The following is a 19,852-nucleotide window of genomic DNA, read 5'->3' on the forward strand; positions in this document are numbered from 1 at the left end:
GTGCTCTGACAGAGCAAATGGACAGGCTCACCCCATCTCATTCTATTGTCCCCAGATGCTCCACTCCTTCATAAGCCTGATAATCCATGCTGGAGCCTGTCCTGAGGCTGCACCTAGTTTGGAGTAGCTGTCAGGGCATGGTTAGACATGTGGAGAAACCTTTCTTGGAAAAGGGTGATTGAGCAGAAGGCAACTTTCACCTTCACATGAGGAGCAGAGCATGGACAGATGTAAAGGTACAACATAGACACTTGCTGACTCCCAAGAAATAATAACTGCAGTCCTTCAGAAGTTCAGCTTTCTGAGAGTGTCTCCCCCAGTCCCTTGGCCACACAAAGTTTGCAGACCTCATGCCCGTCTTAGCAGTTGGGCTGAGTGGTGGGGATGAGAGCTGCCAGGAGACACTCCCCATGGCCGCAGTTGCAGGCACAGTGAGTGGCTATGGGGAAGCCATGGTTTGTCTCTATGCAGCAGCATCAGGTAGACACTATTATGGAAAAAAATAGGCTGTAGGACCTGATTAATTGCAATAGGTCACAATATCCTCTGGTGTATGCTTATTACATCACTGCAAGGAGGAAGACGTTGCTGGAAATTTCCCCCTGTTTGCATTTGGACACCATGATCTAGTGACACCTAAATCTATCTGTTTCTTACCAGCATCTGTCCTTTGTGCCCAGGTCCACATTTGTTGGTCTGTTCCATTACGACACTGATGTGTGATGACAGCATTGGAAAAAGGGAAAGAGAGGTATTCTGTCCTGTGAAGAAAATAATTCCTTGGTCTCCTGGTCAACACAAGGGGTTTCTTCTTGGGCTCAATAATCTGCAAAGAAACCCCAATACTGATGGCAGAGCATCCAGTAACTCCTTATTCCCCACAGTAGAATGATATTTAGAAAGGTGTCCCACGCCAACGGGAGAGCCGTGAAAAGTTCAGTTTAAACAGCAGCAGCTATTCTAAGTGAAAGCGTGAATTGGACATGCTTACAGAGTGCCAATGAAGCTGATGAGATGAGTTAGTGCCATGGGAAAAAGCAGGGTAAATGTGTAATATTTGCTGGCTCTTCCTCGGTACAGAGAGATAGGACTTGAAATCTTATTTGTTCAGCAAGATTTTGACACTTGTCAGTTCCTGCCATGGTTATGTCACAACTCATGTGAAAGTGAGTTTCATCAGCTTAAATGAGATGTCGTCTGAAAGTCTATGGAGAACTTTCTGGCCGTAGGCCCACCTCCATCCATTTCTCCTGCTCCTTCCCTCTGTAGGAGTCGGAATACTCTTTGCAGTTACCAAAGGGAGTCTGCTACCGGGAGAATGCAAACAGCATTGTGAAGGGAAAAACTATTTTTATCCTTCCTGTCCCTGTCCACCACGACCAGCACCGAGCGCAGTCTAATGGGCAATTTGAATATTTTGGGGAGGTCGGAGTTTCAGATCTGAACTCAGTTACTTTGCTTGTAAAGGCCTGGCGTGAGCGTGGTGTAGCCTGTCATTTTGCAAGCACCTTGGCAATCAATTGCTTGGCCTTTTGTGCATTAATGCTTAACAGCACAGTTCTAGGGAGAGCTTTGAGCCTAGAATCACTGTGGTGGAGGAAACATGTAGAGTCCTACGAAAAGGAAACACTTGTCTTGAAACCCACTGTGGGAGTCTATTGACATAAGTAGATCCTGCCTGAGTTTCATCTGTTTAATGCTCTTAAAGTTTTTTTAACTCACTGAAACTACAGCCTTTGTTATTTGTTCTAATCAATTTTCTGTTGCCATTGTAAATGACCTTGCTCTTTGCCTGGGTGAGAGAATCTGATATAAAAGGGTTCTAAAGAAGGAAGGTGAAAACTAGAAGAAGTCCTGCAGGCAAGAGAAAGGAGATTTGAATTAAGTTGTAAAAGGACTTGATCTTCTTGCCTGTTTATCATCTGCTTATTATCCAGAGGAGTTTCCATCCAAGCAGCTGCAATATCGCAGTGACTGTGTACTGCTATCTGAGCACCAGGGATCTTCTTTTCCACATTCATACCACGGTCATTGCAGGAAGTCTCACAGATCCCAGAGTGTTGTAGATTTAATCTTTCTTTCACTCTTCTATATGGCTTTCACACACTCCTAAGTGAATAGCATCTCTGTGCCACCTACAATTACATGAAGCATTAATTGCAACTAGCAGCATTAAAGCAGCAGCTTCTGCTCCTTTCTTCTTGCACATGGTGACCATGCAAGCCGTTCTAGGATGAAACTGAGATGAGGAGAACAGCTTCCTGAGCGTTTTGTCATAAGAAAGTGCCTCTCGTAGCATAGTAATAAAGAGATAAAGAGACTGAGGAAATGAAACTTGATAAAAGCAAACAGTAAGTGCATTGGGTGGGGATGCGAGAGCAAGAGAGAGCGAACACAGGGTATTGATGCAATATAACCGCTGCTTATCGCAGTGGGAATCTGGATTTGAGGTGTGGCTGCTTGCAACATGGTACAGCTTGTTTTCAGGGTGTTTCTTCCTGTCCTCAGAACCACTCTTCAACAGGCACAAGGCACTTACAATGTTGCTCGCACATAAAATTGATTTCATGGTGGGCAACCCAAAGTGACGTTATATCAGGTTCTTGACTAACATATGAAGAGTATTACTGTATCCAGCTGAGTTCATAAGATGTTAAATATTTTCTTAAATCAGAATATATTTATCCACTTGGAATTTAGGTGAAAAGGCTGTGCCTTCCTCCAGTTCGTTAAAATAAATCAAATGTATGCATACACATGTATATAAATTCAGATCCCTATTACTGTGAAGAAAATCATATGTAAATCATCCTACTCACTGCTGTTAGTCAGTTTGTTCTTTAAGAAATGCATGTAGCTAGGGCCTATTTTATGTCTGATTGAGAAAAATGCCCTTTAGGAGAATGGTTCAAGGAGGAAGCTACCTACTCTGGAGAAAAGCATATTTCTTGCTAAAGCTCCTGCCATTGTTACAATCTCCTGTGGAAGTCTGGGTTTCTCCTGAGTCTCAGTTTGAAGAAGATCCTGGCACAGAGTGTTTTATCTCAGGCCATTCCATATCTTTCCAATCCTTTTTATCAACTATTTTTTTAATACCTTTTGTGATCGCTTTGTGCTTCTTCAAAATGGATCTTTCTTCTTTGAAATTTGCTGTTCTTCAGTGCATAGTGGTCTCAGGATTCACCTTCTCTTGTCCTTTTATAAGGATTAGCAGAACAATGAATCATTTCCTGGTAACTGCGAGCATACAAAACAGTCTCCTTTGCTCAACTACAGAATTTTGCTTTAAGTTACTTTTAGGGATGATATTCATACTTGAACCAAATAAAAATCAAGGAATAGTCTACAAATGTATGTACTTTGCACCTTAAAGGAAGGAATGTTAATGTTTAATTATTCCTATCAATCAGATTGATAATCCTTCTGGATTGCCGTCTATTAATCTTTTAAAAATCTGCCTGTACAATCCTTGTTGAGGTGCTTTTTTTGAGATGACCATAGTTGATAATTTTCAGACTACATTTTAGGGAGCCTGGTCACCTGCATGAGTCAGAGTTTGTTTTGCATAATTTCAGTTAAACTGGCACATAATCAAAATCTCTTTCCTTTGTCAAATATAGAAGTTTGTTAGAGCTGTAGGGTTAGACAACCATGTTAGATTAATGGTGAGGGCCCTTACTCACTGCAGAGAATATTTTAAATTTAATTCTAATTAATATCTGCTTCAGCCTCTAGAAATGTTGTGTCACTAATAACCCCACGTCGTGGTTTTACCCCAGCCGGCAGCTGAGCACCACGCAGCCGCTCGCTCACTCCCCTCGATCGAGATGAGGGAGAGAATCGGAAGAGTAAAAGTGAGAAAACTCCTGGGTTGAGATAAAGACAGTTTAATAGGTAAAGCAAAAGCTGCACGCACAAGCAAAGCAAGACAAGGAATTCATTCACCAGTTCCCATGGACAGGCGGGAGTTCAGCCATCTCCAGGAAAGCAGGGCTCCATCACACGTAATGGTGACTTGGGAAGACAAAAGCCATCACTCAAATGCTGCTGCCCCCCCCTCTTCCTCTTCCCCAAGCTCCTTATAAATGGAGCATGACGTCATATGGTAGGGAATATCGCCTTGGTCTGTTGGGGTCAGCTGTCCCAGCTGTGTCCCCTCCCAACTCCTTGTGCACCCCCAGCCATCCCGCTGGCAGGGCAGTGTGAGAAGCAGCAAAGGCCTTGGCTCTGTGTAAGCACTGCTCAACAACAACAGGTCTATGTAACAAAAACATCTACATATTATTTCCAGCACAAACCCAATAGCCCCATCCTAGCTACTATGAAGAAAATTAACCCTCTCAGCTGAAATCAGGACATTATCCACCCCTTACTCCATACTATTTACGTCATGCTCAAGTCCCACACAATCCAATACATCCTCATTAACCACCGCCATCCTTCTCATCCCTTGATATAATATAATATGCTGATATAATTCCCTTAGTCTACGGACCACCCTTTTAAAATGTCCATAAATGTCCACAAAATGTCCATTGGGTTCACTCAGTCCATAACCTTGGGCTCCATCCACCATGATGGTCCCTCAGGCCAGGAGAGGTGGTGGGATGCGTGAAGTTACTGGGCACCAAAACCAGCTCAGGTCAGGTCACTGCTGCACTTGCCCTGCGTCTTGTAAGGCTTGTTCTCCATCGGTTCAGGTGGTTCCTGCTATAGTAATTCCTACAACATGCAACTCAAATCCCAGGTCACAACAATTTAAAGGTATGTCCATTACAATCTCCACCCCTGGTCCCTTTGGACCAGACCATCGGGTTTAACATTGTGATGAACTCCTCCCCTTGCCCCTGCTCCAGCTTGGACGTACCCACAGACTGCAGTCCCTTAAGGGTGTACCTGCTCCAAGTGGAGCCTTATCCATGAGCCACAGTCTCTCCAGGGGTATACCTGCTGTGGCATAGACTTATCCACAGCCACAGTCGCTTTGAGGTGCCCCTGTTCCAGCATGGCCTTCTCCATGGGCCACAATGCCTTCAGAGATATACCTGCTCCAGTGTGGCCTTGCCCACAGCCACAGTCACTTCAGTTCCTTCAGAAATAAACCTGCCCTGTCATGGGCTCATCCATGGCCACACACTTAGAGATGTTCCAGCATGACCCCATGCACAGCCATTGATGGTTCAAGGTGTACCTGCTGCAGCATGGACTTATCCTTGCCACAGATGCTTCAAGGTGTACCTTCTCCAGCGTGGACTTATCCTTGGCTCACAATCCCTCCAGAGGTATACCTGCTGTACCACAGACATAACTATGGCCATGGACACTTCGAGATAGACCTGCTGCGGCACAGACACAACCATGGCCACAGGCGCTTCAAGGTGTCCTGCTCCCACATGGACTCATCCACAGGTCACGGTCTCTTTGACTTGAGTTCCCACTGGGGTTCCAGTGGGTCCAGTCCAGCAGCACAGAAACAGCAGCGATGCCCTGGCCATCGGCCAGCCCAGGCGCATCACCATTGCTGTTATCAGAATGTTCCCAGGCCCAGCACAGTCAGATGATCAGCAGTACAGCAGTGCAGAGAGCAGCGAAAGCAAAAAGCAGCCACTAACGAGCACTGGACTCTACTGTACAGTAAGGCAAGCAAGGCCCATGGCAAGCACAGGAGCCTGCCAATTAATAGCTAAACAGCTAAATAATAAATAGGTAATAACAGCTATAAATTCAATTTAGCACATTCCAATCAAATCTATTGTTATCTTGAACCCTTTGAGCCGCACATTGGGCGCCAAAAAAGACCGTCGTGGTTTTACCCCAGCCGGCAGCTGAGCCCCACGCAGCCGCTCGCTCACTCCCCCCCATCGGGATGGGGGAGAGAATCGGAAGAGTTAAAGTGAGAAAACTCCTGGGTTGAGATAAAGCAAAAGCCACGCACACAAGCGAAGCAAAGCAAGGAATTCATTCCCCACTCCCCACGGGCAGGCAGGAGTTCAGCCATCTCCAGGAAAGCAGGGCTCCATCACACGTGACAGTTACTTGGGAAGACAAACGCCATCACACTGAACGCTGCCACCCCCCCTCTTCCTCTTCCCCAAGCTCGTTATAAACTGAGCACAACATTGTTTCCAGCACAAATCCAAAACGTAGCCCCACACTAGCTGCTATGAAGAAAATTAACCCTCTCAGCTGAAACCAGGACACCCCACAAACCTCAAGTTCTAGGAACTGACTTCCCTTTAAGAATATACAGGCAGAAAGATAACTTATATAGGAATTTTAATCACTATGGAGGACAGCCTGTTCTGGGCCTGTGTCACTTAAAAGATCAGATCTCCACAGTGGGTTTATATATATACAAAGTATTTTGAGACTTAAGCATCCCAGATTATTTATGAAATATAGCAGGAACACAAGCAGTGGAATTTTACCGTTACCCATCATGAACCTTCATATAGCTTTAGTGATCAAAAATTCATAGATGATGTTTTACAGTACTATTCACTTTTGTTCACAGTAAGTCACAGCTTAATTTAAAAGTGCCAATTTCTTGTCCTGAATTCATGCTGAAGCGTTAGAAGAATACTTCTATGCAGAAAATTAGATGCTGCTGAAATAGGTGACAAAGCATGCTCTCCTTCAAGTATTATTAAAGCAGATACCAGCAGTGGATGAACTAAACATCCCTTCTCAGCAGAATTGTCTCAGTGTATTGCTGTTTATGACGATGCACAGATTTTTTCCTGGGACAGGAACAGTTTCTGGAAGGGAGTTGTCTATTTTCACTTCCTTTAAGCACTGCGTGTGCTCTTTGGATGCCTTCTTGATCCGTTTTTCTATGGTTTGGGATACTTAGGGATAGCGAGTTTCTGCCTAAGAACAGAAGAGGTCTGGATATGGATCAAAGATTAGATGTGATTTATAGTTTGTTTTCAGCTGTGCCTGAAAGCAGATGCTTATGTCTAGGATTATTTGTTTGTTATCTAATATAGTTTCCAGCTCCTAATTACCAGTTATTGATGGATTTTCTAAGCAATGACTGTATTTGGACCATCACTTTTTAACTCAACCTATTTGCCTAACCTTTTTTTGAATCTATTTTTGGCTTGTAGTGTTATTTTAGCACTAAGGAAAAGAGTTCCCACAATGTAACTGTGCTGTGAGGAAAAAGACCTTATGTATTTGGTCTCACCCCGCAGAAAGCCTGTAGAACCTGCAGTCTAGTGCTAATGTTAAGCCAGTGTCATCATGCAGAGAAGAAAGCAGCAGCATCAACAGAACCAGAAAAATATTTTGTATTTTCCTATTTAGTGTCTCTTTTTTTTGCTGCTAGGTATCTGCACAAGCACAAGTTTAACACAGAAGCATGGCACTGGGTTTGCTACATCTAAAGCTAAGAAACCAATTGAAACCGGGGAAGCAGTAGGAAATTATTTCTATTCATACAGTGACATCCAGTGGGTCCCTCCAGAGGCTTTCCCATCCTTCAAGCAGGAATAAACAGTCCTGTTAGTATCACTTTCAGATCACAATTTCAGACCACTGGGACTTCTCACAGTGTCAGAATATAGCCCTCATAGATAAATGGAACTAACTGATTGCTCAATAGCTGTGGACAGTGCACGTGGAAGAGGCTATTTAGGTTTTTTTGGTTTTTTTTACATTCACTAGACAGGTACTCCCAAGCCAGTCAGACCCCAGCCTGTACTGCTGCTTGGGATTACTCCATCCCAGGTGTGGGGTTTTACTTTTATCTTTGCTATCTTCAATTCCTGCTGGCTCAGTCTTCCAGACTGTCCAGACTTCCATGTATGATGGCTCTACTTTCCAGCATATAAAGCTCTCCTCCCAGCCTGGCGTCATGTGCAAACTTGGTGATGGCGCTTTCAATACCATCATCCAGATTTTTCACAGAATCACAGAATCGCAGAACGGTAGGAGTTGGAAGGGACCTCTGGACATCATCTAATCCAACATCCGTGCTAAAGCAGGATCACCTAGAGCAGGTTGCACAGGATCGTGTCCAGGTGAACTTCCTGTTCCATCACAAAGATGTTGAATGCTATTGAACCCAATAGTGACTTCTGAGGTACTCCACTCATACTCTCTGGCCAGAGTCCAACCTCCTGCTCAAAGCAGGGTCAGCTATGAGATCAGACCAGGCTCCTCAATACTTCATTGAGTCAGGTCATGAAAATCTCCAAAGATGGAGACTGTGATACCCGGCTGGGCAGCTGGTTTCATGGCTCGTCTGTTCTCACGGTGACCAGAAGTTTTTCCTTATACCCAACTGGAACTTGCCTTGAGTTGATATATGCCCTCTGTCTCTTGTCATCCCTCTACACACCAGGGTGAAGAGTCTTGCTCCTTCTTTCCAGTAACCCCTTACAAGAGCTGGATGGCTGCTATTAACAAGCCTGCTTCCCTCGGCCTGTCCTCACAGGGCACATTCCACTCTCTGACCAGGTCACATATGCCATGTTACATACGCCATGCATGAAGGATTTGATGTTTAACACCAAGCCTACCATTTTTTTTAAGTTATGTTACATGGGTTTTTGATCTATCAGAGTGATACGGCAATGTACTTAAATCACAGTGCAGGTACAAATCATACTGAGAATAGTATTGTAACTGTAATATGCAGTTAAGTCACAATACAGATGTGATTTCCATTACTAATCTCTATAATATATTCACCATCATGATGTTGGGTGTTCCCAGCCTCCAGGAAGGAATATGTGGGTTGAAACCCACTCAAGCCCACAGCTCTCTTCAGAGTTCTTCCTGTTTGTTGTTTGTATTTTATACTCTACATTGGGCTGAGGCGTGCTGGTATATTTGCATTCTTTTGATTAATTCAGGGACCAACAGCTACACAGCCAGTTCATTCACCCAGGTGATACAGCCATTTACCTAGAGCAAAGGCTACCTTCTGGTTCCCTTTCTGCTGAGGTAAGTTCACAGCTGTGCAACAGCTATGCTTGGCAGTTCACGCATCCTGCCATCCCCAGGCCAGCCCTGCTCGCCTTGCCTGCGTACTGTGGGATGCCCACCACGTCACTACGCGCTGCTCCTGGCTCCCTGAACCTTAGTGACCAAATGGCCCTTGCTGCTCCCTGGGAGTCTAACTTTGTCCTGACCAGATCCAGATGGGTGGTGAGGGGCAAGAGAGAGGATCGACTGGAGGGAAATTGAGATAGCTGGGGATTGAGGTGGTCCTGGATTTCTTCCTGGCCTATTTGAGTGTTGTTTCCTTCATTAGCACCAAAGATGGCTTCATTCTTCCTGACCACTGATGAGCCCCCACTAGAACATCAGGCATCTTCATTCTGCAGCTGCATTACTTGCGCTGCTCCTGTAGGAGCTCTGCTTGGACCTCTCTCACCTTGGTGAAGGGTCAAACACCCTGCTAGGCTCCAGTCACTAGATCCCTCTGAGCAGTCCTTCGCCATGTTAATCATCTTGGGTTTCACTTTGTTAAGAAAAGGGTTTTTAAAAGGGGGGTGCAGGAGACAAACGCTTCTGTCTCATGTGCCGGGTGCTAGAAGACGGATGCCAATGAGAGAGATATTCCTACTAGGTTTTATGCTTCCATAGTTCTCTGTCCTCCTGTCCTGTGTTCGTAGAGAAGGTGATGGTCAGGATCTTTTCCTGCAATAAATCATTACAAGCTTTACTGTTTGTTACTACACATAGCACCTTGTTTGGCTATAGGTTTGTTTACAGGGCTAATCCCAGGCCAGGATCAAGATTACAAAAGAGCGATTCAGACAAGGTGTGATGCTCCTGTGATTTGTTTTACATACTTGTAAGTACTTAAGAGACACAACAAATAATTACGTGGAGTTTTTTCCTCACTTTTGCCCAGGAATAACTGAAGAGGGCTTCTTATTTTTTTTTGTCTTTTACAAACCTTGCTATACAGTGCATGAGTTCTGTGTATAACAGTGAGGGGAAAAGTTCATTAAATTAAAATATGGTACGTGCCTGTGGCTGTAGTATAGGTTGTTTAAAGGCTAATTTCCCAGTGATTGATTATCTTATGTAAGGGGTTTAAAACTTAGCAAGTCTTGTTCCCTTTCTCTATGTAAAACAACTCCAAATGATTTCTATTTTCATTTTCTCAATCATCATATCTTTCCTCTCTTTCAGCGCACAGGAATTGGAGTCATAAAGATACCATAATGTTAATAGATTTGTCTCAGAGTTCATGAGGTCAAACTTGTTGGTCTTCCCATATGACTAACGGTGCAAAAATCTGGAATCAACTCAGTTAATCTCGGGCATAAAATACCAGCACTGAAGAACTGCACATCCATAAATCAATAGAAACTAACCTCTGATTTATTTCTTTCTGGGTCACATGCTGTACTTTCACCATAAAAGCAAATAAAGGTAACTATAATTAAAATGTCTATTTCCTTCTCTACTATTTGTGTTAACATTCATGGTATTGAACATACCCCTTTCATAATACTATATTTTTTCAGTATTCTACAGTTATTGTTTCATTAAAAATACCCCTGTGATATTAACTGTATAATAAATTACAATTCAAAATAAAATATCAGCCATTTCATCCATGAGAGAGAATAATAAAGCCATAATAAAAAGGAATAAAGTTTAGCAATATGATAATGTAGCATGAGGTTTTTATAGACTTCATGTAAATGTTAAAATCTATAAATTTTTTATATTGTGTAAAATTGTAAAAAATAGTAATGAAAGGGGGTGGGGAGAGGGAAAAAAGCAGGCTGGTTTAATCCTGAAATTGCTCTTACTCCGATTTCTTTTTATAATCTGAAAAAGAGTGTATAAAAGTTATGCATATTAAATGATTTATTTGTGGCTTATCTTGTTTATTATGGGTATTAAAGGTAAAATGAAGAAGGAAAACTGTGGGTTTCCACTTTGCAGCCCACAGTATTCTAAGTGTAGAAATTCTAAAGCCTAATTAACTCTCTTCTCACCTTCCTTTGTTCACATCTAGTATCCTTGTACATACTCTGCCCTTATTTTTCCAACTACTCTCTTTCTTTATTTGACTTCTTTTTATATATTTGGGTTCTAACTGAAGGTAGAAAGATGTGCAAATATGGGAAGAAAAGGATAGGACATTAATTTCTCTGTGCAACCATTTTCTTCTTGTTGCGTCATCCTTCACACCACACTGGTGGGCTAGGAATTTTAAACCTTCATTTTCTTGTAGTCTAATGATAATTTATTTAATTGTACTAGTCCAATACCGGATATTTTTTCTGGTGGCAGAGTGCACTAGGAACTTGCAATTTGATTTAAATAAAACTCTCTTAAATAATTTTTTATTTAAATAAAGGAGAAAGGGGGAAAGATATACACACAAAGAGTATGGATTTCTAAAACAGGTTCAATACAGGTAAAAATAATTATTGTTTTAAAAACCTGCCATTTTGGAAACCCAACACTGGTCAGCCTTGTTTTTCTGTGTTGTGTTGGTCTAGAGACAGCACAACAAAATGTACTTGATATCACCTAGAGCATTCTGACTTGTAAAATACAGGGGCACTTATTGTCCTCTCATCATCATAGAATCATAGAATGGTTTGGGTTGGAAGGGACCTCAAAGATCATCTAGTTCCAACCCCACTGCCATGGGCAGGGACACCCTCCACTAGACCACGTTGCCCAAAGCCCCATCCAGCCTGGCCTTGAACACTTCCAGGGAGGGGGCATCCACAACCTCTCTGGGCAACCTGTTCCAGTGCCTCACCACCCTCACAGTAAAGAATTTCTTCCTTATATCTAATCTAAATCTACCCTCTTTCAGTTTAAAGCCGTTATCCCTTGTCCTGTCACTCCATGCCCTTGTAACCAGTCCCTCACCATCTTTCCTGTAGGCCCCTTCAGGTACTGGAAGGCTGCTATAAAGTCTCCTGGGAGCCTTCTCTTCTCCAGGCTGAACAACCCCAACTCTCTCAGCCTGTCCTCACAGGAGAGGTGCTCCAGCCCTCTGATCAGCTTCGTGGCCTCCTCTGGACTCACTCCAACAGCTCCATGTCTCTCCTGTACTGGGTCCCCCAGAGCTGGACGCAGTACTCCAGGTGGGGTCTCACAAGAGCGGAGTAGAGGGGCAGGATCACCTCCCTCGACCTGCTGGTCACACCTCTTTTGATGCAGCCCAGGACACGGTTGGCTTTCTGGGCTGCAAGCGCACACTGCCAGCTCATGTTGAGCTCATGTTGAAATGATGGAGCTGTTTCTATTTAACTGATAGGTGGCTTGTCACTGACAAGGACATCATTCATTCTACTTGCATAATCAAGATTTCTGTCAGATTTCCAAAAAGGAGAAGAGGAAGCAGAGAGGAAGCAAACCTACACTAGCATAGAATAATGAACTGACTGAGTGCTTGAACTTCTGAAACAAAGTTTCTTTCTTTTGTAAACCTAAAACATTGTTTTCATGTGTGGGTCTTTAAAACAGCAGTAGTCAAAGGAAAGTAAGGGACTAGATGAAGAGATGCTCAAGAGAATACATCAATATGTTCTCTGCGTAATCCGAAAACATTTAAGAACAACCACAGCTTTAATCTCAAAGGTTTAAACTCAGAGTAACTATGTAGTATTAGAACATAGTTAGCTTTCCTCATGCACAGCAGTAGCACTCAACAGTTTAAAGACAGTAAATAAATAGTGGACACAGCAAAAAATCCCAATGCTATTTATACAGATGTAAAGTTATTCTTCAAGCTGCAATCCACTCAGGGCATGAGGATTACTGAACCTAAACCACAAAGCCAAGGAGGAGTTGATTTGTGCCTCCTCTGTCAAAAGGTAATCTAGAGCTGATTAATTAAATAAGAAAAAAACCCACTGCTTTTATATCTCCTGCCTTATCCTATGCCAAGGAGGAGGGCTCTGGGGGAGGCAGCATACAGCTTCCTTCCAGAAGGAGAAAGTGAGAAGGGACAGGAAAGAGGGAGGCCTCTGCAACTGTACTGCAGTTATGAATGGTGTGGAGAAGATGGATATGGTTTAGTTGCTCACTGTCTCTTCTAAAATAAGAATTAAGAGGCTTAAAATGAAGCAAGCAGGTACTAGATTCAAAACAGTCTGAAGAAGGTAGTCTTCATGCAATGGGGAGTTAAACCATGGAAGTCCTTGTAGTTGGGTGTTATGAAAATAAACATTTCCATGAATTTCAAAGGGCAAATGGAAAAAGTGATGGAAGATAAATCCATTTGAGCAGCACAAAGAAACCACAACTGTCCCTCAGCTGTCAGGGAGCCACAACAGTGAAGGTGCTCCACGAGGGCACCTAAGCCAGGAGCCAAGGCTTATCCCAGCACACAGGACAGTGACCTCACCACGCAAGACACAGCTCCACTGTACCCAAGCAGCTTAGTGGCAGTGACTGGGTCTCTCAACAGTCCAGGAATCATTAAACCAACTGGCGTTACTGGCCTTGACCAGTCCTACCTAGGTCCTCCATCCACACCCACTGCTCATGGGTGCAGGGGCTCCATTTATGCTCAGGCCAGGGCCTTCAGTTCCTGCGTGAGCTGTGTTGTAGTCCTGTCCTTGAGATGTTTGGCTTTCTGGGTTTGAACCTGGACCTGACATGTCAACTTGTTTCTGCCTGATGATCACTGAACTGTTGATAGGACCTTCTTTTGACACCAGGCCTTCTTTAGTTTCCCAGTTGAAGAGCTGTGGGACTGCACCTTCTCAGTGAGATCATTGCCCAGCCTTCATTGTGGCCATCCTTGGCTACTGGCTTGTTCTCTGTTGTGGAAGAGTCTTGCTCTTCTGCTCCCTGGCAGTTTGACTACCGTGGAGCCTGGCCCTCAGACTAAGCCAGGGCTTGCCCCCACAGCCTCTCTGCACCTAGGTGTCATAAGACTTGATCCCATGGCCACCCTGCAGTTTCTGTTTCGACCCCAAGCCCCACAGGGAACTGTGATTAGTATGCAAAGGCAGATCACAGCCCTGTAGGCTTCTCTAGCCTCCCCTGCACCTAGTGACAACCCTTGCTCACCAACTCCTTTAGCACCTTTTGGGAGCATCTAGGCTTTGTCGTGCTCCACATCAGCAGCCCTCAAGGAGCATCTCAAGGACAATGTGGTATATGGGTTGATCTGCCCCTCTACCTCCGCTGCCAGTGCCCCATATTTTTTGTCAAAAACAAGTATGGGGGTTTCTGATCCTTCACAGAAGGAGCCTGCCAACTTAAGGTAGCTTCAGCCTACTTTGGATCCACATGCCAGCAGCTGGGGTTCACCAGATACCCCAGGAACTCCACCCTGTGCTACTGAAAAGAGCAAATCTCTGGGGTTTGACATAGAGCCACTACTGCACAAGTGACTCAGGACTTCCCTGGCATAGTCTGTGTGCCTGTTGAGCAACAGAGAACATGAAGACGTCAAGAATGCCACTACATAGTTATGAAGCAGGCTGTGCAAGACATCACTTACAAAATGATGGAAAGTGGTCTGAGCACAGAAGAGACCAAATGGTATTGCAATATCCTCATAGTGTCTGTCTGGTTCAGAAGCAGTTTTGCACTCCTTCCCTTCTAGCAGGCAGGGACTGCAGTTTCTTAGAGTTTGCCAACTTCTGATAATTTGTAACAGGGTTTTCCAGTACCACCCTGCAACAGCACCTACTTGGAAGGGACCTCACTTTCTATGGGTATAAGAAGCACATGCAGCTTCTGAGGAACTGAAACAGGCATTCAGCACAGCCTGCCTCACAGTCCCACCCAGGCCCTGGCTGGAATTTCATTGGGGAAGCAGATGTTTCTGTGTCATAGGGGCCATACTCTCCCAGAAGCTGGCCCACAGCAGGACCCTACATCTGTTTCTCGAGGCAGCTCACCCCCACTGAGAGGAATTATGACGTCTGGGTCAAGCAGCACCTGAAAATCAAAACTGCCTCTGAGGACTGGTAGCACATTCTTGAGGTAGCAGAAGAACTAACAGTGCTGCTGAGCTACCACCAGAACCGGGAATACAATTGAGAGATGAGTTGCTTCTCTCCCCACCCTGTTTGCCAGACTTCCCTCTCTCCACACTTTGTTAACTGTCCATTTGTCACTAACTTTGGTTTCCAACCCAGAAGTCTGCCAGCCACACCAGCTGCCTCACATGTACCTGCACCAAGTGACTGTCAGAGCAGGCAACTGACGACAGTTGCCATTTCTACCACAATAAAGCAATCCCCTTTTCTCCATCTGTGTTCTCATTCTTGGGATGAGGGGTGAGGTGGGATGGCATCTATGTCCATATGTTCCTCCTGTGGGAATAGTAAGGAAGGTAGAGCAAAACTTGGCAATATTCGTCCAGAGGTCTGGTTATGCTCTTCCTGGCAGAGCCAGGTGCTTCTCCAGATAGGCCAGTCTAACAGGCTGCCCCAGCCTCTGGGGGTAGGCCAGTCCTAGTCATCTCATCTTTGGGGGCCTCAGACATCCCTAGACTGTAGGGGGCCATAAGGGCCTGTTCTTCACACTCAGTTTCCACAATAAACTCCATTAATTTAATTGTGTAGTTAGTGGCGAACTACTTTCTCTGCTGGAGGTCCAACAAGACAGCCTCGGCCACTGCAAAGTTGTGGTCCCCCAAAAATTGCTCCAAATCAGTAAGTCATCAGGTTTTGAAGCACAGGTCACAACTGTCTTCCCCAGGGTCACAGTCCACTCTCAGGTTGCCCTGACAGCTGAGAGATTATTACTGCTGAGCATCTAATGTCCCTTCAGATATACAGCCCCTGGATAGGCTGTAAAGATTAGCCACATCTATCTAATAAATCCTGAGACCATTGCCCAGTCCCCACTGAATGGTTCTGGAAGATCATAGAACCATAGAATGGCTTGGGTTGGAAAGGACCTTTAAAAATCATCTAGTAAACATCCCTGCCATGGGCAGGGACATCTTTCACTAGATCAAGTTGCTCAAGATGGGGAGGAAGAGATCTTGAAGCAGCCTGAAAGGCTGTGCCTCCATGCTGACCACAGCTTCCTGCAGGATTTTGAGTTTAACCTGCAGCTGGTGGGCAGCCTGAAGACAAAGTTCCATGACAGTCAGCTTAGGGCTTGAGATGGCCTGTGCTACCTGTCAGGAAGCAGCAAGACTGGGGCTGCTCCGCAAGGGATCACAGTTGAAAGCTGAGGAAGACCACATCACAGAGGGACAGTGATATCACCGACAGAAGCAGGGCAGCCTGGTGACAGTAAGAGACTGTTGACACTCCAGTGATCACCAGGTAAACGTGAGATGGCAGGTCACATCCAAGTGCAATTCATGAAATGCAGCCAAGAGGAGCTGCAGGGCACAGGGCTAGGCACTCGCCTGCTGCCCACGCCGCTCAGGAAAGGGCTGGAGGAGGTGAAGGTTTGAGCACAGATGGAACTACCCCTGCAGCGACGCTGGCACGTGTGGACTGGTGTGTACCTTAGGTTCCGGGTCAACTCCAGTGCAACCTGGAGGGGAGACTAACATAAACTAAGCAGCCACGGGAATCAGCTCCAAACATCTTGTACCTTCTAACTGCAGCTTAAAACCCAGGCCAAATGCGTTAACATCAATGACCGCAGGTTATTTCCACGCTCTCTCTCCAGGCCCTTCAGTCACATTGCTACACCCATCCTGAAAAACTTACGCAAAGATTCAAGAAAACTTGTATGTGTTCCAAGTGGATTAATGGGTGGGGAAGGACCACAATTGCAGGAACAAGCAAGATGACACAATTCAGGCTTGCCACTTCTTCTGACACGAACAGAAATGTTGGAAATAGGGTCTGTGACACCACCTCAGGACAGACTTTGTTTCTGGATTTTTGTTTGGTTTATTTTAAATAAAAGCCTTATACTGAGACCTAGGTTGCAGTCCCAAGCCACAGAAAGACTGATTTCCTTGTTGTGAAGTACTAAATGTGAAAACGCCCGTAACTAAATGGCAGAATTTGGACTACAACATTGTATTTTATAGATAAAACTGGATTTCAAAGAATGACAAAACTGTACAGTTAATCAATCCATTTTCAGACTTAAAATTCAACTGTATGGATTGTGTGTTATTAGAAAACAAACAGAACAACCAACTAAAAAGATGCACTAAAAGGAGAGGTAGATTAAAAAAAAAAAGGCATTCCTTGACCAATACCAGGTATTACACTTGGAAAACATGCAGTCACTGCATTAGGAGAAAAGTATCCTCCAGGCAAAATAAAACCTTTGTTGCCTGCTCCAGATTACCACCTTTTTTAAAAGTGTGCTGTCATTTAAAATGAAATGTTAAATAAAGGGGATATCATTTAAGTCTCTACAAACCAGAAACTCAAAGTAAAATTACATCCTTAAGCACTGCAGGTATCTGCATAGACTTAAGAATTTCAGCACTAGCGTTTTTGCCTAAGGTAGTCTGATGTCCTTGGTTTTATTCCAGTCTCAGCACACACCTGTATGCTTGTTTATGACACCCAGTGTGACTACATGATGCAATTTAAGAAGTACAGAAAAAGGTCAATCATTTTCACACTGTACCATTCATATCCCTAATGGTGTTGGTTTTTTTAAACATGCAGTTGGTCGGACTGTGCAATTCTCTCCATACTTTAGCTGATAACTGTTTTACCTAAAAAGTACTGATGAGAATTTTAAATACATAAAACTGCACTTATCTGTACAAATTCACATTTTGTAAATTGAATCAGCCATACTGTACAGTATTAAAGTAAAATGTGCAATAATTTCCTAGTAAGTTACTGCCATTTAACTATGCCCTTTCCCAAGGCACAGTACACAAAAGAACTCCTACGATGGTAGATCAGCCTACCACATGAAAATTTTAGCCTTCTAGTAAGATAGCAGGACAGGTTTTGCTAGTTCTTTGTATCAAGCAACATAAGGCAGCACAACAAGCATAACAAGGAAATTCAGATGCCCTGGGTTCTTCATCATAGTCATATTGAATACTAGTCCCCTTTACAAATGAGAGATACAAAGCTGTAAAGTATACTATGGGAATATAATTTTATTGTGTTAATCTGCATATGTATTGGTACAGCTGTTCTGTGAATGTTTCTGAGGAAAATTTTTCCATAACTCTGGCTCTTCCAGCTGCTCCCATTGTGTCCTTTAAGAGAGGATCTCTCACAATTTTTTCCATGGCCTCAGAGAATTGTGTTGGCAGAGGATCACACAAAAATCCTGTAACATTATGCAAGATTGATTCTAAAGGACCGCCTGAATTAACTGCTATAACTGGACATCTCATATACATTGCCTCCAGAGGAACAATGCCAAAATGTTCATTGCTTGGTGTGTAAAGCACACATACAGAGTTACTAAGAAGAGAGATTTTCTGTTCATCTGTGAACGATCTCAGAAAAGTGACATGGTCATTAACACTAAGCTTGGCTGCAAGTCTCCTCAGCTCTTCATAGTGCTCCACGTTTTCCAGAACTCGCTTATCATAACCTCCTGCCATAACCAGGTGAACTTTATTCCACTCATGAGAATCAAGTCTTCCTCGAAGCTCATGCAAAGCTTCAAGAGCCAGTGCTAGATTCTTTTTTCTCTCATATCTATTAATGGAAAGAAACAAGAACTTTTTCTTTTCGGGTACCAGGTCAGCTATGCCCACAGGAACTACTGTTTCAAAGCTCCCGATATTGAGTGACGGGTAGAGGACATCCGGGTTTATGTGAGATAAGGACTTAAACGTGTCCTTGAACACACTGGCGGTGAATCTGCTGTTCACAACAATACAGTCTGCCATGCCAGTTGTGTGCTCTTCCAGCCAGTCGAGCGGTAATCTGTAGATGCGCTTTAGCAGAGATTCTCTCTTGGTCAGAAGCTGGTCAGGGAAGTGACAGTAAAACAAAACCTTCTTACGGGTTCTGGCCAGTCTAAGTACAGGTATGCAAGCAGACACCTAGTGCAACCACAAGAGACAGGGCAAAAGGAAACATTCATTATTTGTGTTAGTGCCGCTGGCGCGTATATGTGATTTCAAAGCCATGCCCTGAGCGCCAGTCCTTTGCAAGCCAAGTGCCTTCTCCTTCTCGCTCTCCCCTGCACAAGCGCACCAAGCTGCACTCCCTCGTCCAGGGCCTCTTGCTGCGGCTCTAGATTCCCTCCCTCACCTCGGCCTGTGAGGCCGCCAAGGCGCCCTCCCCACCCAGGCCCTATCAAGCCCTGGGCCTTCCCCAGGCACCTCCTCCCGCCGAGGCTCAGCACCAGAGGCGAGCTGGATGGGAGGAGCTCCAAGCAGCAGCGCCTTCCTCTTCCTCCAGCTGTCCCGGAGCCCGCAGACACCCCCGCCTCCCTTCGGGCCTCCCCCCGCCGCAGCAGCGGGGCCCATCGCCCGCCCGGCCCCGCCGCGCACCTGGTCGCAGACGAAGACGTCCACCTGCTCGCCGCTGAGCAGCAGGACGTACAGGGCCACGAAAGCCATACGCAGGGCGGCGCACACCGCGTGCCCGCGGCCCCACAGGCTGCGCGGCAGCCACCCGCCGGCCCGCCGCACCGACAGCCCCCGCGTCTCCGCGAAGCACCGCTCGGTGTCGTAGTGCGCCGTCCAGATCTGAACCCGGCAGCCCCGCGCCTGCAGCGCCAGCGCCGCGTCCACCACCAGCCGCTCCGCCCCGCCTAACCCCAGGTCCGGGTGCAGGAAAAGCACGGACGGGCCCTCCGCGGCCGCCACCATGACTGCTGCGGGGGGAACGAGCCCGCCCGCCGGCCACGTACCGGGCAGCAGCGCGCATGCGCAGCCAACGACCACCGCAGGACACGTCAGCCTTCCTCCCGGGCCTTCCCTTTCGCCCCACCCGCCGGGGGCCATGGCGCTGCCAGATGCCTCGTCCAGCGCGTTCTC

At 45.2% G+C, this 19,852-nt stretch overlaps 1 protein-coding gene across 1 annotated transcript; it reads right to left on the reverse strand.

Moving 5' to 3' along the window:
* Nucleotides 1-17,984: 17,984 nt before the first annotated feature.
* On the reverse strand, nt 17,985-19,760 carry ALG2 (ALG2 alpha-1,3/1,6-mannosyltransferase). The gene is made up of 2 exons (XM_054815927.1): nt 19,364-19,760; nt 17,985-18,910 (listed from the first exon to the last, which is right to left on the reverse strand). Exons 1-2 carry the CDS (start codon nt 19,682-19,684, stop codon nt 18,008-18,010), a joined length of 1,224 nt encoding a protein of 407 aa, XP_054671902.1. The 5' UTR covers nt 19,685-19,760; the 3' UTR covers nt 17,985-18,007.
* Between the last annotated feature and the right edge of the window lie 92 nt (nt 19,761-19,852).

Source organism: Grus americana, chromosome 2 (genome assembly GCF_028858705.1).
Source record: "Grus americana isolate bGruAme1 chromosome 2, bGruAme1.mat, whole genome shotgun sequence".
Classification (NCBI taxonomy): Eukaryota; Metazoa; Chordata; class Aves; order Gruiformes; family Gruidae; genus Grus; species Grus americana.

Bases quoted from the DNA above. Each gene is read 5' to 3' on its own strand.
- ALG2 (XM_054815927.1), bottom strand. From the start codon at position 19,684: ATGGTGGCGGCCGCGGAGGGCCCGTCCGTGCTTTTCCTGCACCCGGAC. The intron at 18,911-19,363 runs GTGCGCGGCGGG...TGGTTGCACTAG, and splicing joins ACGTCTTCGTCTGCGACCAG to GTGTCTGCTTGCATACCTGT.